We start from the raw sequence: 14213 nt of genomic DNA, 5'->3' as shown, positions 1-14213 counted from the left end.
GATGACCTTGGTGTGTCTCTTTCTTCTAACAGATTTATGGTGAGAATGGTAGTTAAAGGTACCGGGGGCTCTGGCTGAGACCTTGGGCATACTTCTGGGCTGTTTAAGTGCAGGATGTTTTGGGGGTAGATCATGTGGTTGGACAGATGACTGAGTTATGGCTTGATTAGGAGTAAGTACTAGCCTCTCACAAGATCTATGCTTGCTTCTTCCTGGGGCAAGTCACAGGCTTGGAGACAGCAGACCTATGTTTTCACCCAAGCTTCTTACTATGTGATCTGGGCAAGTCATTTAACGTCCTTGAGCCTCAGTATGTATGTGTTTATTTGTAAAGTGGATATGATAGCACATGTCTCACTAGTTAAGATCATTCAATGAAAGAGAGAGTACAGAGTACCTAACAAGATACTTTGCCACAGTGGATGATCAGTACATGTTAGTTTCCTCTCTCATCCCCCCACCCCCTACCCCCACACCCTTTGAAGATGTAAGCTTCTCATTCTTCCAGTGTAGGTTGGGTGACTCCTGGTAGGGATGCTGGAGCAATTGGTTGGGCTGGTGAGCACCAAGGTACCTGGTTCTGTGGGACTCCTGCCCAGCCAGGGTTCCCATGGATTCTTGGTTTCTGTTCCATCAATAGGTCTTTGATGCTTTCACTCCAAGGCTTCAGGATTCCAACAAGAAAGTGAACCAGTGGGCGTTGGAGTCTTTTGCCAAGATGATCCCTCTCCTCAAAGAGAGCTTACATCCCATGCTGCTCTCTGTCATCATTGCCATTGCAGACAACCTCAACTCTAAGAACTCAGGGATTTCCACCGCTGCTGGGACCGCACTGGATGCAATGATTGAGAACCTGGGTGAGCTTCCTGCTCGGCCCCTAGTTGGCTGTGGTGGGCAGCCAGCTCCCTGTTCACCACACCCATCCTGCATGCTTGGGAGTTAGCAGAATGGTTAAAGGCACGGATTGGTTTTCAGGGCAGATGTTTACCCTAAAGCTACATAAAGCAGGAGTGGGCAGCTTGGGGTCTCTGGGGCTCTTTGTTGGCAGGTTTCTCCCTGTCACACTATCCATGCTTCTTAGGTGGTTAGAAGTGGAGGAGATCTGGGGATTATCTCATCTAGCCTTCTGGTACAGATGACTCACCCAGGGCCATACAGCCCACAATGGGTGAACCCGGAGTATTGGGAGGTTTCAACAGGCATTGAAGGAAGAACAGGTCAGGAGTGTCACATAGGACTAGGGAAGGTTTGCCAGCATTTCCTTCCATTGTAGAGATGGTAGCAGCATATGTCACTTGTGTGGGACCAGGAGGGATGCCTTCAAGACAGTAGAGCAAACCCACTGGAGCAGGTGATAAAGTTGGCAGATGGGTGGGTCCAGATGACAGGCTACCTTGATTTTCTGACACTGGAATCAGGCTGGGATCCCATTGGCTTTTTGAGCATGAAATGGGTCAGAGTTGCCTTTTAGGAAGATCATTTGAGACCAGAGCTTGGGATTGGGGTGGGGAATGGGGGTGGAGAAGGAGAGAAGAAAACAAAAAGAAGGATCTATTAAAGACATCAGGAAACGCGAGAGCATCTCAGACCCGCCTGCACTTTGCAATATTATTGTTTGATGTCTTTTTTTAAAAAAAGCTTTTATTGTAAATTGAGTGATAGTTTACATGGGAGAACATCAGTTTTGCACTCATCCTATCATATTTTGTTTCATTGCAATTATTACAATCTCCTCCCTGCATCATTATTTAACAGTATTTGCTTCTATTCCCTCTGGTTTTTTTTATTTTTTTGACGCACACAAAAACACTCAGGAATATATAACCATTTAAACAACCAAAGGGCACATTCTGCAAGCCTGCCTCTGAGCCGTCAGCACACAGCCTTTCTCTTTCCACGAGTCTGGAGTCCTCAGTTGCTCTATCTCTCCATGTCCTTATCTCTGCCTCCATCTCTGGCATCACTACTTTTCTGATAAGGGTCCCACATTCTGCTCATGCTCTTTTCCCTTGATAGTCCTAGGATCCTCTGTTCCTGGAATGTAGGATTAGCTACTCCCCTCTTTATTTTACAAACCTTGTACCTTTACAGTGGTGATAGTTGCAAATAGTCATGATAACACTCACTGTTGAATCAAAAGAATCCTGTCCCCATCTCCTTTCACCAGACCCATCTAGACAAGATGAAAACTATTCAATGGGATTCTACTTTCCCCCGACACACTCTGGAATTAAACTTCCTCTTGAAACCTTGTAAGCCAGCCACTTCGGGCATTTATCACTGCTTGATTCTTGAACAAGAGGTGAAATTTGTGGTGCAGCCCATATACTTCATGGATTCTTAGAAGGTGTTTTTTTGTATAACCTGTACATAGACTGAACACAAGTTCAAAATGTTGTGGGGGTAGGAGAAAGGGGACCTATGTTGAGAAAGTAGGGTATGAGTAGATGTACATATCTTCAGATCCATGGAATTGGGAGTTTTCACAGGCAAGTTTTGCACTGATGTCAGAAAGCCACGGCTTTGAGGATTGCCCTTGTTTGCTTGCTACTATGTGTCCCAAATAAGCACAGAAGCTGTCTTTGTTGAGCATCTTCATGATGGAATGGTGGAACTGGCAGCTCCTGGCATGGCCATTGGGTCCTCCCTATCACCGTTCCCTAGCCTGGCCTGGACTCCCAACTTTGGGGCTTAGACAGCAGCTGTGTCCTTGGCTGGGGCCTACAGGAGACGTTTTAGTTACAAATCAAAGGACTGGCCAGGCTCTTCTCTGCCTCTCAAGTTCATAAATATTGTCAGTTTCTGCTATTCATCTCAGTAGGAATTTATGATTTGCTGAGTTTGTTGCTGGAGAACAAACAATATAAATCTAGCTCTAAATTACAGCTTGTTCCTAGCGCTGCTCTGGGTAAGTGAGATTGCTGTTGCCAATAACCAGGCTCTTGGTAAATCACCACGGACCTTGGATTTATTGAGAAAACCTGTACCAAGCAAAATAGTCTTTAGCTATTTGAAGAGGATACGTACCCTTCTCTTGGGAGAAGAGCTCTTAACTCTTCCCTTTCCAGGAGTTTTAGTGCCCCCTTTAACCTTAGGACCAGCCTCATAGTGTACACTGGAGTTTAGGAGCTCTGGGTTGCAGATTTTGATGTCTTACATTATTATGAGACTCAGTTATCTCTATGTGGTGGCTGCCTGTATCCAGCTGGGCTGGGCACCCTGGAAAGCACCTGAGTAAGAATTTCCTTTATGAATGAAACAGGGTTGCAGCTACCAAAAAGGTGTCTGTAGTTCTCCTTGCCTTCTGACCAGGGTCTCTCCTTGGGTATGGCTGATGATGCCGTCTCTGGTCTATTAGCCAGAAGCTCCAGTTGGGGGAGAGTGGAGACAGGTGTAAGAGGGACTCTTTTCCTCTCTAATCCTTAGGTCAGTGCTAGGGCTGGAGTGGCATCCAAAAGGGTGAATTGAGCTCCAAACAGCCCTAGCAAATGTCTCCTTGGCTCTAGGGGGCAAGTGGGGAAAAAGGCTAGCTAGGTCAGATGACTTTGCTGTGAGCTACACCCTCTCAACCTAATCAGCTCAATTCCGCATCCAAGTAGGTAAGAATGGGAGGCATTTAGGTTACCAGCAAGTAGAATTCATCAGGGAGTACCAAGGGTAGAATCAAGCTCCCTCTGGGAATGTTCTCATTTGCCTGAGTGGTCTGAGCTTGGCCCACAGAGGGCAAATGGATGTAATGAATGAGACTTTCCACTATCACACAGAATTGGACAGCCCAGAATTTGAAAAATGTTTTGTCTGGAACAATAACTGGAATAGGGAAAACTATGGGTCAATGTTCTGCTAGAAATGTAATCTCCCTCTTAAAAAACAAGGCAAGTGTGCATAGCAACTAGATCTCTTGTCAGAAACAGAGGTGTCCTGTTCAAAGATGGCTACCAACCATGTTGCTTTGAATGCCCTTCATGGTCCTGGCAATAGTCCAGTCTCCCTCATTAGGACATCAGGATCCTGAAAGGGCTCACTATTCCAGGTCTTCAACTCCTAATTTTTTCTATTCTAGCTATTGTTCCAGGCACCCACATTTTTCAAATTCTAATCTGCCCCAGTTTTGCTTGGTCATCCATGACTGAACCAGTTCAAAACTATTGGAAGCCCTGGAGCAGTAGAGACTAGGCAGGTGGCATAGGACACAAGGGAATGTAAGTCTCCCTTCCCAAGCCACCACGTTTGCACCTCAGTGGTTCTGTGTGGGCTCTTAACATTCTTTTGTTATTCCTGGAAGTGGAATTGATCAGATCCCTTGGATTGGAGGGGGCTTTCTGCCCAGCTTGCTTCTTCATGCCCAGGCTCCAGAACTGTTAAAAGTATTTAAATAAGGACAGTCACAAAACAATAGTTAGATCACTGTTTCCTGCTAAGTGTGGGATCCAGAGGATCAAGAACACAGCCTGGCTAGGCCATCTTCTGGCACCAAGTCCAGAATTGGCACAGTCAAACTTGTAAGTTGGTCTTCTTAGGCACGGTAACTAGGTGATCTCTTAAGATCCCTTTTGCTTCTGGAATTTAGTGATAAAGGAGACTCAGCAGCCTAAAGTCATCTCTTCTAGTTCCTTGGTTTTCTCTAGGGTGGGTGGGTTGGGTGGAGTGTTGGGGTATCTGTCTGTGACCCTTTTTGGTTTAAGGTCCCTGGTTGTGGTGATGTGTCATTGAGTCGATTCCGATTCATAGAGGCTCTGTATAGGGTTTCTGAGGCAGTAAATCCTTATTTACAGGAGTTAAAAGCCTCATCTTCTCCCATAGGTTCTTAGGTAGTACAAACAGATTGTGCTCAACTGCTAATCTCAAGGTTGGTGGTTTGAATTCACCTAATAGTGCCATGGAAGATTGGTCAGGTAATTGGCTTCTGTTAAGAATATAGTCAAGAAAATCCACTGGCAAAATTCTACTCTGTAACTCATGGGGCAGCCCCAATCAACTAACAGCAACAATCCTTCTTTGGTGAGGTGAAGGAGGAGCCTATTTGGCAGCTTGCTGACGACCACTGCCATCTCCTCCCATGCTGAGGTTGGAGTGGTGTCTTTTCTACACAGCACCAGAGTCTTCTGGTTGCAGGCAAATGATTCAGGGGATCCAGGAAGTTCCCAGAGCAGGCTGCTGGACACCATCTTTGGACTCTCTTACTGAGTCAGTTACAGAAGAAGCTTCACTAATTAGCTACTGACAGCTCATCCCCTCCCTGTCAGAGCCCCATATTCAGATGTTTGGTGTCAAAAGGAGCTGCTTTAATTTAGCTTAGCCCCTGGCTAGTGCTGGAGAGAGCAGATAAGCTTGGGATGGGAGTGACTTCAAATCCTGATCTGTTATTTTGCTCTCTGACTTTTGAGTTTATTACCTTATGTTAATTGAATGACTAACATTATTTTGTCAATGAAACTTAATTTCTGAATGCCCTCTAATATAACAACTGCTTAAAAATTTCTCTGTTACCTTACACCTCTTGTTTCATGAATAGAAATTTCCCATTACGGTTAAAAACCATAATGTAAATACAGTTTTCCATCACTTCTCTGTCAGTTTGTCACCTGGTGGTAGTTTGTTGCTGTGATTCTGGAAGCTATGCCACCACCGGTATTGAAATACCAGCAGGGTCAGGTTTCAGCTGAGCTTCCAGACAAAGACAGTTGAGGAAGATGGAGAAGCTAACTATTTCTTGGAGTGTAGCCACTGAAAACCTTATGAATATCAGTGGAACACTGTCAGATAACACCCAAATATCATATGTTTAAACATGAATAACACCAGAATATTGTCAGATTCGGAAGACGAGTCCCTCAGGATGGAAGACACTCAAAACGGAGAAGAGCTGACTCTTCAAAGTAGAGTTAACTGGCATGAATGGAGTAAAGTTTTTAGGCCCTGCATTGGCTAATGGGGCACAATTTAAAATGGGGGAGAAACAGCTGTAAACATAGATTAATAATCATAACATGGAATGTATGAAGTATAATTTTAGGAAAATTGGAAGTTGTCAAAAAAATGAAATGGAACTCATAAAGATCGATATCCTAGGCATCAATGAGCTAAAATGGACTGGTATTGAATCTGAGAATCCTATGTTTTACTAGGATTAAAGACAAATTAAAGAGGAATGGCATTGTATTCATCATCAAAAAGAATGTTTCAAGATCTGTCTTGAAGTATGATGCTGTTTGTTTTAGGATAGTATCCACATGCCTACAAGGAAGATCAGTTAATACCACTGTTACTCAAATTTACTTACCAACCACTAAAGCCAGTGATGATGACATTGAAGAATTCTACCAACTTCTTCAGTTTGAAATCGATCAAACTTGCAATCAAGATGTATTGATAATTACTGGTGATTGGAATGCAAAAGTTCGGAAAAAAGAGGAAGGATGAGTTATTGGAAAACATGACCTTGGTGATAGAAACATTGCAGGAGATTGCATGAAACATTTTTGCAAGACTAATGGCTTATTCATTATAAATACTATTTTTAAACAACATAAAAGATGACTGTACACATGGACCTCACAGATGGAATGCATAGAAATCAAACTGACTATATCTGTGGAAAGGGAAAGTTGAAAAGCTCCATATCATCAGTCAACACAAGGCCAGTAGCAGACTGTGCAACAGACCATTAATTGCTCATATGTAAGTTCAGGCTGAAGCTGCAGAAAATTGAAACAAGTCCACAGGAGCCAAAATACGATGTTGAACATATCCCACCTGAATTTAGAGATCATGTGAAAACCTGATTTGATGCATTAGACACTAATGACCGAAGACCAGAAGAGTTGGGGGATGACATCAAGAACATCAGACGGAAAGAAAGTAAAAAGTCATTAAAGGGGCTGGGGATTACAAAGGCAAGAAGTGACTGGTTTATAAGCTTTCAAGAGGGATCCTAGATCCAGAGGGCCTGCAGGAAGGTAGAATCTCCAGTGAGTAGTATTCAATCTGACTAGGCGGGGCTGATGCAATGAAATGCAGATGGGTCTCTTGTGATACAATAGTGAATAATTGTTGTCAGGACTGATTGTGAGGGTCAGAAATGTAAAGGTAGACGTTTTATAGCAAGTTGGGGAGTGATTAACTTTTCAGTCTAGGAGCGGAGGTCCCTAGGACCATCAAGGGAGAAGAGCAGAGAGCGGGACCCTACCCAGAGAAGCAGTGATGCTTGAAATGGAGCCAGAGATGATGACATGGAGTGATGGAGCAGCTGGAGACTTTAGATCCAGAGAGGGAGAGCGACTGTGTGCTGAAGACCTGGGGGGCTGTTTACTGGTGGCCAGGAGACAGGATTGCGCAACGTGCCCTTTGATTGTTTAAATGACTATATATTCCTGAGTGTTTTTGTGTACATCCCTCTCCCAAAAGAAAAGAAAAGAAAACAGAAGGAATACTGTTAAATGATGATGCACGGAAGAGATGGTTATCGTTGCAAAGAAATGATGAGTGCAAAACTGATGTTCTCCAATGTAAACTATCACTCAATTTACAAGAAAAGCTTAAAAAAAAAAAGTCAATGGTACTGAAGGAAGAAGTTCAAGATGCACTTAAGGAATTTATGGAATATAACTTGAAATCTTTCAGCAAATTAGAGACACTCACCTATGCCAAGAAAATTAGAAGACAGCTACCTTGCCAGCTGATTGGAAGAGATCTATATTTGTGTCCATTCCAGATAGAGATGACTCAATGGACTGTAGAAATCATTGGACACTATCATTAATATCACATGCAAGTAAAATTTCACTAAAGATAATTTAAAAATGACTGCAATAGTGCATTGACAGGAAACTGCTAGAGGTTGAACCATGATTCAGATGAGGATATGGAATAAGGGATATCATTGCTGATGTTAGATAGATCTTGGCTGAGATCAGAGAACACCAGAGAGATGTTTACCTGTGCTTGACTATGGAAAGACTTTTGACTGTGTGGATCATGACGAGCTATGGATAAGATAGTGGGGAGTGATTCTGGAACACCTGTGTTCCTGAGGCACTTGTAAATAGACCAAGAGGCAGACATTCAAACAGAACAAGGGGACACTGAATGATTTAAAATCAGGAAAGATGTGTGCCAGCATTGTATTCTTTCACCATACATACTCAATCTGTATGCTGAGCAAATAATCCAAGAAGCTGGATTATATGAAGAAGAACATGACATCAGGATTGGAGGACTATGCAGTAGTTACAACCTTGCTTGCTGAAAGTGAAGACTTACAATACTTAGTGATGAAGATCAAGTACCACAACCTTAAATATGGTTTGCACCTAAAAATGCAAAGAAAGCAAAAATCCTTACCACTAGACCAATAAATAACATCATGATAAATGGAGAAAAAGGTTTAAGTTGTTTCAGACTTCATTTTGTTTGGCTCCATCAACATTCATGAAGGCAGCAGTCAAGAAATCAACTGACATATTGCATTAGGTGGATCTTCTACACAAGACCACTTTAGAGTGTTCAAGAACAAAGATGTCAGTGTGAAGACTAAAATGCACCTGCCCCAAGCCAACGTATTTCCAATAGCCTCATATGCATGTGAAAGTTGGACAATGAATTAGGAAGACCATGGAAGAATTGATGCTTTTGAGTTATGGTATTAGAGAAGAATATTAAAATTACCATGGATTGCCAGAAGAACAAACAAATCTCTGTTGGAAGAAGTACTTCCAGAGTGCTCCTTAGAAGCCAGGATGGCGAGACTTTTTCTCTCATACTTTGAACATATTATCAGGAGCATAATATGTCCCTGGAGAAAGCCATTATGCTTGGTAAAGTGGAAGGTCAGCAAAAAAGAGGAAGACCCCCAATGGAAATGGATTGGCACAGTGGCTGCAGCAATGGGCTCAAGATTAACAATGATTCTGAGCATAGCTCAGGACTGGGCCATGTTTCGTAGTGTTGTGCATACGGTCACTATGAGAGCTGACTTGATGGCACCTAACAACAACCACAACAAGCTATAATTTCGATCTTTTTAAAAATGCCATATTGCTACTGTGTAGAAATCTTTAAAGTCAGTTTGTCCCTGAGTGGAGCAAATGGTAATTGTGCTTAACTGCTAGAAAGATTGGAAGTTCGTGTCCAGCCAGATGCACCTTGGAAGAAAGGCCTGGTGATCTTCTGAAAAATCAGTCATTGAAAATACAACAGAGCACAATTCTACTCTGATACACATGGGGTCGCCATAAGTCAGATAGACTTGATAGCAACTCATTTTGATGGTCACTTAAAAAAAAAATATATTCAGACCTAGGCATTGTGGACCCAGAGCCCACACCCTTTACCACTGGACTTTCGTGCCTCTCTTTAAACCTGGGTGTGACCCAAAAGGTGAGCCTTCACTGTAAAGGGAGTCAGAAGAAAGGAGGCCAGCTACCTGAGGTATGGTATTCTAGGGGCTAATAAAACCAGTATGGCAAACATAGTGCCTCTGTTTTAACACTGCCCTTCACTCTGCCAGCATTTACCAAGCACCTGTCATGTGCCAGGCCCCGTGGGAGTGTTGCCGGACACAGCTGTCTGTTGGATGCGTATTTTTAAGTCCTCCCTAAGTTCACTTCTTTCTGGCTCTGGGAGGTCATGTTAGTGGCCAGGAGGGTGGAAATTTAGCTGTGTCTAGAGAATGTCCTGGACCGAGGTCTGTTGGGGGATACCAAGGAAAGAGAACATGTCCTCAAAGGTGAGGTCAGGCTATTGTGGGATGGGGTAAATAAGAAGCATCTGGAAACAATGCAGGTGATGTTGATATAGAAACATATTCTTACACAATTACATCTTTATCAAGACACCCAGAGATCACTTCTTATTAACTGCAATGTTACAGAAGTTTAGTATTTTTTTTTTTTTTAATCTCCTAGCATAAATTATTTGAAAGATTCTTGTCTTATGGATAGTGCCTTTGCAAATAGCAGAGATTTACATGTGTACGTTTTCTCCTTTTACAGGCCTCAGGAGGCAAGTAAGGGAAGCAGAAATTAACTGCTGGCTAGAATTGCTGCCTGATGGGAACTCTCTGAGTTCCCAGAAGGAGGGAAAACAAAGTTTGATTGCACAGCTATGAGGATGCTGTGCACTGATGTATTGAAGGAACTCAGAACTTGCCTGGAAAGACCACCTCAGGTCTTTAACCTCTGTACCCTGCAAAGAAAAATCTGGCCTTGAAGACGGTCAGCAAATGGGACCCCAGGACACACTGGTTTGGCATGACTGTGGTCACACCTAGGCAGGCCCACCCACCCACATCTCCCTGACAGGTGCAGACAAGTCCCACAGCTACAGCCGTGGAAAATGCATTTCTGAACTAGCCCCACCTCCCATTGAATTATTCTGTGACTGGGTGGTTGCAAAATGCTGGGAGCTGGGTGTGCTGGGTTCATGTCAGGGATAATCTGATAGCAAGGGGAGACTGTTCCAGTCTTGTGTATTTTCTAGGTTAGCATATCTTTCCCAGGTGAAGGGCCATCTTTTTCTCACTTAGCATGTCTTTGTGAGGAATGCATAACTTCAAGTTTAATAGTCTGAGAAGGAGCTATTTCTAAATGTGGTGCATGTGGCATTCTGCTTGTGCTGACTTTAGAAATAAAATCAAAAGATGACAGGGAATCTCTTCACCCCTAAGCATTCCCCACCTCACTTAATCTATGATTTATCTCTGCACTAAGCATTCTTCCTATTTTAGTTCTCTCTGAAGATCCAGCACTTTACCTGAAAGTGTGGCTGAGGTGCTGATGGAGCTGGGCAGCTGTGGAGAGTTCTAGAACAATTGAATAATAAAATATGAAATAATCCTTCATTTTTGTAAACTTCCAGAGGGGTGGACTGGGACATGTGGTGAATAAACTCTATTGTCTTTTATAAGTAAACCCGTCTGTTATAAGTAAATCCATGTTGGGTCTCACACTATCTAAGACATACAGTCAGGGGGTAAGTTTGGCCCAGGCAGAGAGGTTACAGGAAATCCCAGGGTTATGAACATCCAATTTATGGACAACTCCTTATTTCTCCTTTGTTAGGTGCCATCTAGTCAGTTCTGACCCATAGCGACCCTATGTACCACAGAATGAAATACTACCCAGGCCTGCACCACTCTCACAGTTGCTGCTACACTTGAGGCCATCACTACTGCTCCTTGAAAACCCTTTACAGAGTTGCTATGAGTCAGAACCGATTCGATGGCAGGTGGTTTGGTTGGTTGTCTACCTACCTATCCACCTATCCATTTTATCAATCCATCCTCTTTTTCTCAACCTCACAATGATGGGAGGAATCAGAAGTAATGTAAATCAGGATAATTTTTAGTTCAGAGGACTCCTTGGGAGCAAATGGGGCTGTTTGAGAGCCATTTTAGTTATTTCAGGCTGCCTACCTTTCCTCGAACATCCCATGTGCATTTACTGTTTTAAGTGGTCTCATTATGACTTAAATCCAGCTTCCCACAGGGCCTCGTCCTGCTGTGGGTACCTGGCACTGTGAACACCTGGTGTACTGTTGTGCACAGCCCACAGCATCACAATCATGGTCATTTTCCATCTCTTTAGACAAACTGTGCCTCCTCCAAGTGTTTGCTGGACGGGTGCGTTTTCTGAGCGGCCGTGCGATGCTTGATGTCACGGAACGTCTGTCAGGTAAGCAGTCTGACTCTTCTCACCTCCACAGATTTCCAGGTGATCTCTGTTTTTTTCTCCTGGTGTGTGGTTGAACTTACCTTATTGTTGTTGTTAAGTGCCAGTCAGTTCTGACTCATAGTGACCCTGTATGGGTTTTCCAAGGAGCAGCTGGTGGGTTTGAACCATTGAACCACCGATCTTGCAGTTAGCAGTCCAGTACGACTACAGGACTTACCTTGTTGTTGTTGATGTTAAGTGTCATCGAGTCAGTTCTGACCCATAGTGACCCTGTATAGAGTTTCCAAGGAGCAGCTGGTGAGCTTGAACCACCAACCTTGCAGTTCAAACTGACCTTGTGGTCCAGTACATTAACCAACAGCACCACACCAGGATTTACCTTAGACCTAGAATAATGCCCACAGACCCTTAAATATATATTAATGTTGTGTGTGTGTGAGAGAGAAAGATAGAGGGTGACCATAGATGCATTGACAAAAGATAATCTTTAATCAAAATGAGACAGGTTTATGCATAATCAAAATAATTTCTAAAAAAAACACAATTATGCTTGTTTTCCTCATTGTAAACAGGCTCTACTAGCCCACAGGGTACCATTGTATGAATTAGAGAAAGTGACCCCTTCCAGATAAAGCTTCTTGTTGTATGCATGGCTTATTGAGCAGATAGCACTGTTGTGAGAAGTAGGAAAAGCTGCAGCTTCTCTGGCTTGTGCAGCTGACAAATAAAACAAAGACTGGATTTTAATCCCACTCACCTCTAGGCCAGTTCCTGGGAGCGCACTGTGTGCAGATGGAGACTCCACCTGGAGCTGCTCTGCCCAGTTCCAGCTTCAGCTGAGAAAATTTTACAAGAATTTCCAATTCTACAAGCATTTTCTGCTTGGCATGGATACAGTCTTGGTAGATTTCTTTCCAGGACAAATCCTGCTTCTGCAGTGGCATGGAAAGGGCATAGGCCCTGGGGTCTACAGACCCATTTACTATCTGCCAACTCTGACCTTAGATGGACTACTTAGCTTAGTTTTCCCATCCTTCTGGCTCATCATCAACCCACTCTTCCTTCTTGTGAAGGCCTGTTCTAGGAAGGAAGGAAGCGAATTTAGCTTGTTCTGTAGACTTCAGAGGGCTCCCCTAAATGCTGATTGGTCATGGCTCCATCATCAGGACAGCTTCCAAGCTCCCTGGAGGAGCCCACCAGGCCCATCACTTCCTGACTGCTCACCTCTCTAGACTCTGCCCTCTCCTCCCCCTACCCCAATGACATGCCCTGTTCTTTTAATCCTTACAGCAACCCCACAAGGAGGATATAGGTCTCATGATGATCCTTTCTCAAAACTGAGGAAAGGGAAACTCAAAAGGTGAAGTGCCAAGGCCCCTTACAAACAGTCCAGGCCCGTCCTCTCTCATACCTCTGTGCCTGCCATGTGTTACTTCCTTCCTGGAAAACTCTTCTTCTCCCTTCTTCCTCCACTTGGGTGATGTCCACTTGGTTCTGGGGCCATGATCTGTCTCCCTTCTTCCTAGCATTCCTGATGGAGTTATGTGTGCCACTGAACAGCACACCTTACAGTCTTCTGGGCCTGTTGACCACAACCAGTGCCCGCCCACTGGGCGTTCAGTTGTTGTTGTTCAGGGCATTCTGTTCCAATTCATGGTGACCCAGTATAGCGTTTGTGAGAAGTGTCGGGTGGGATTGAACTACTAACTTTTTGGTTTGAAGTCCAGTGTTTATCCTGTAGTGCCACCCCACAACACTCAGTAGATGCTGACAAATAGAGATTGATTGGCGCCATGAATGCAGCAGCTCACTCCATCTCTGTGTCCTGGTTCAGTCCTCCTTGGTGTGGCCATTTACCAGGTGCCAGGCCTTCCTCAAGCAAGTGGGGTGAGAGAGCAAGACCAGTTACCACAATGTAGTGTTGTGGGGTGGTGTCCTGGGGTGACAACAGGGGTGCAAATCTGAGACCATCCTGAATCCCAGATAAAGACCCCTTCTCTGAGTGGAACCGATCTCCACTTGGATAGCTAATCTATGAGTCCCAGAGGTGAGAGAGTCTCCTCACTTTAGAGCAACCATTTGCTGTCATTTTTTCCATCTATTTCTAAGAGTTCCTCCAAAGCCTGTTACTCAGCCTGGAATAGAGGAGATCATTTCAGTTGACTAGTAACAGCACTTCTTAATAGGGACAAATCTTTTGCTAATTACTTCAAGTGCCCTTTAAGCTTGACTTTAGTGAGGTTTTTTTGCTTCTGATGACTCCCACCACAGTCTCTGTCAGCTCCTCAGTCAGGGCCTGCTCCAAGTCCTCCTTCCTGGGAAGTGAGCTTCTGAGTCAGCAAGTAAGCTTTGAGCCAAACAGAGCATGGGCTGAGGTAATGAGATTGTTATTCTGACTGAGGTGTGAGCGTCCTGGGGGCAGCATGTGCCTGGGTGTCAATGGGTCTCACTTTTCTAGATGTTCTGGTCTCAAGTACAGCTGTGTCTTAGGGTGTGGGCAGGTGGCTAAGGGAAGTGAACTCCCTCTATATCCTTAGGTGC

The 14213-nt window shown here is 43.9% G+C and overlaps 1 protein-coding gene across 1 annotated transcript in view; it reads left to right on the top strand.

Moving 5' to 3' along the window:
* Positions 1-14213, top strand: part of FAM179A (family with sequence similarity 179, member A) — a 63913-nt gene that overhangs the window by 45326 nt on the left and 4374 nt on the right. Inside the window, exons 17-18 of the mRNA XM_006835168.1 lie at positions 641-857; positions 11586-11672. Of these exons, the coding sequence (XP_006835231.1) occupies positions 641-857; positions 11586-11672 (304 nt within the window). The remainder of the gene's footprint in view (positions 1-640; positions 858-11585; positions 11673-14213) is intronic.

This window comes from Chrysochloris asiatica, unplaced genomic scaffold (genome assembly GCF_000296735.1).
Source record: "Chrysochloris asiatica unplaced genomic scaffold, ChrAsi1.0 scaffold00016, whole genome shotgun sequence".
Lineage (NCBI taxonomy): Eukaryota > Metazoa > Chordata > Mammalia > Afrosoricida > Chrysochloridae > Chrysochloris > Chrysochloris asiatica.
Note: the sequence above shows the minus strand (reverse complement) of the source record. Positions and strands in the feature narration are given on the sequence as shown.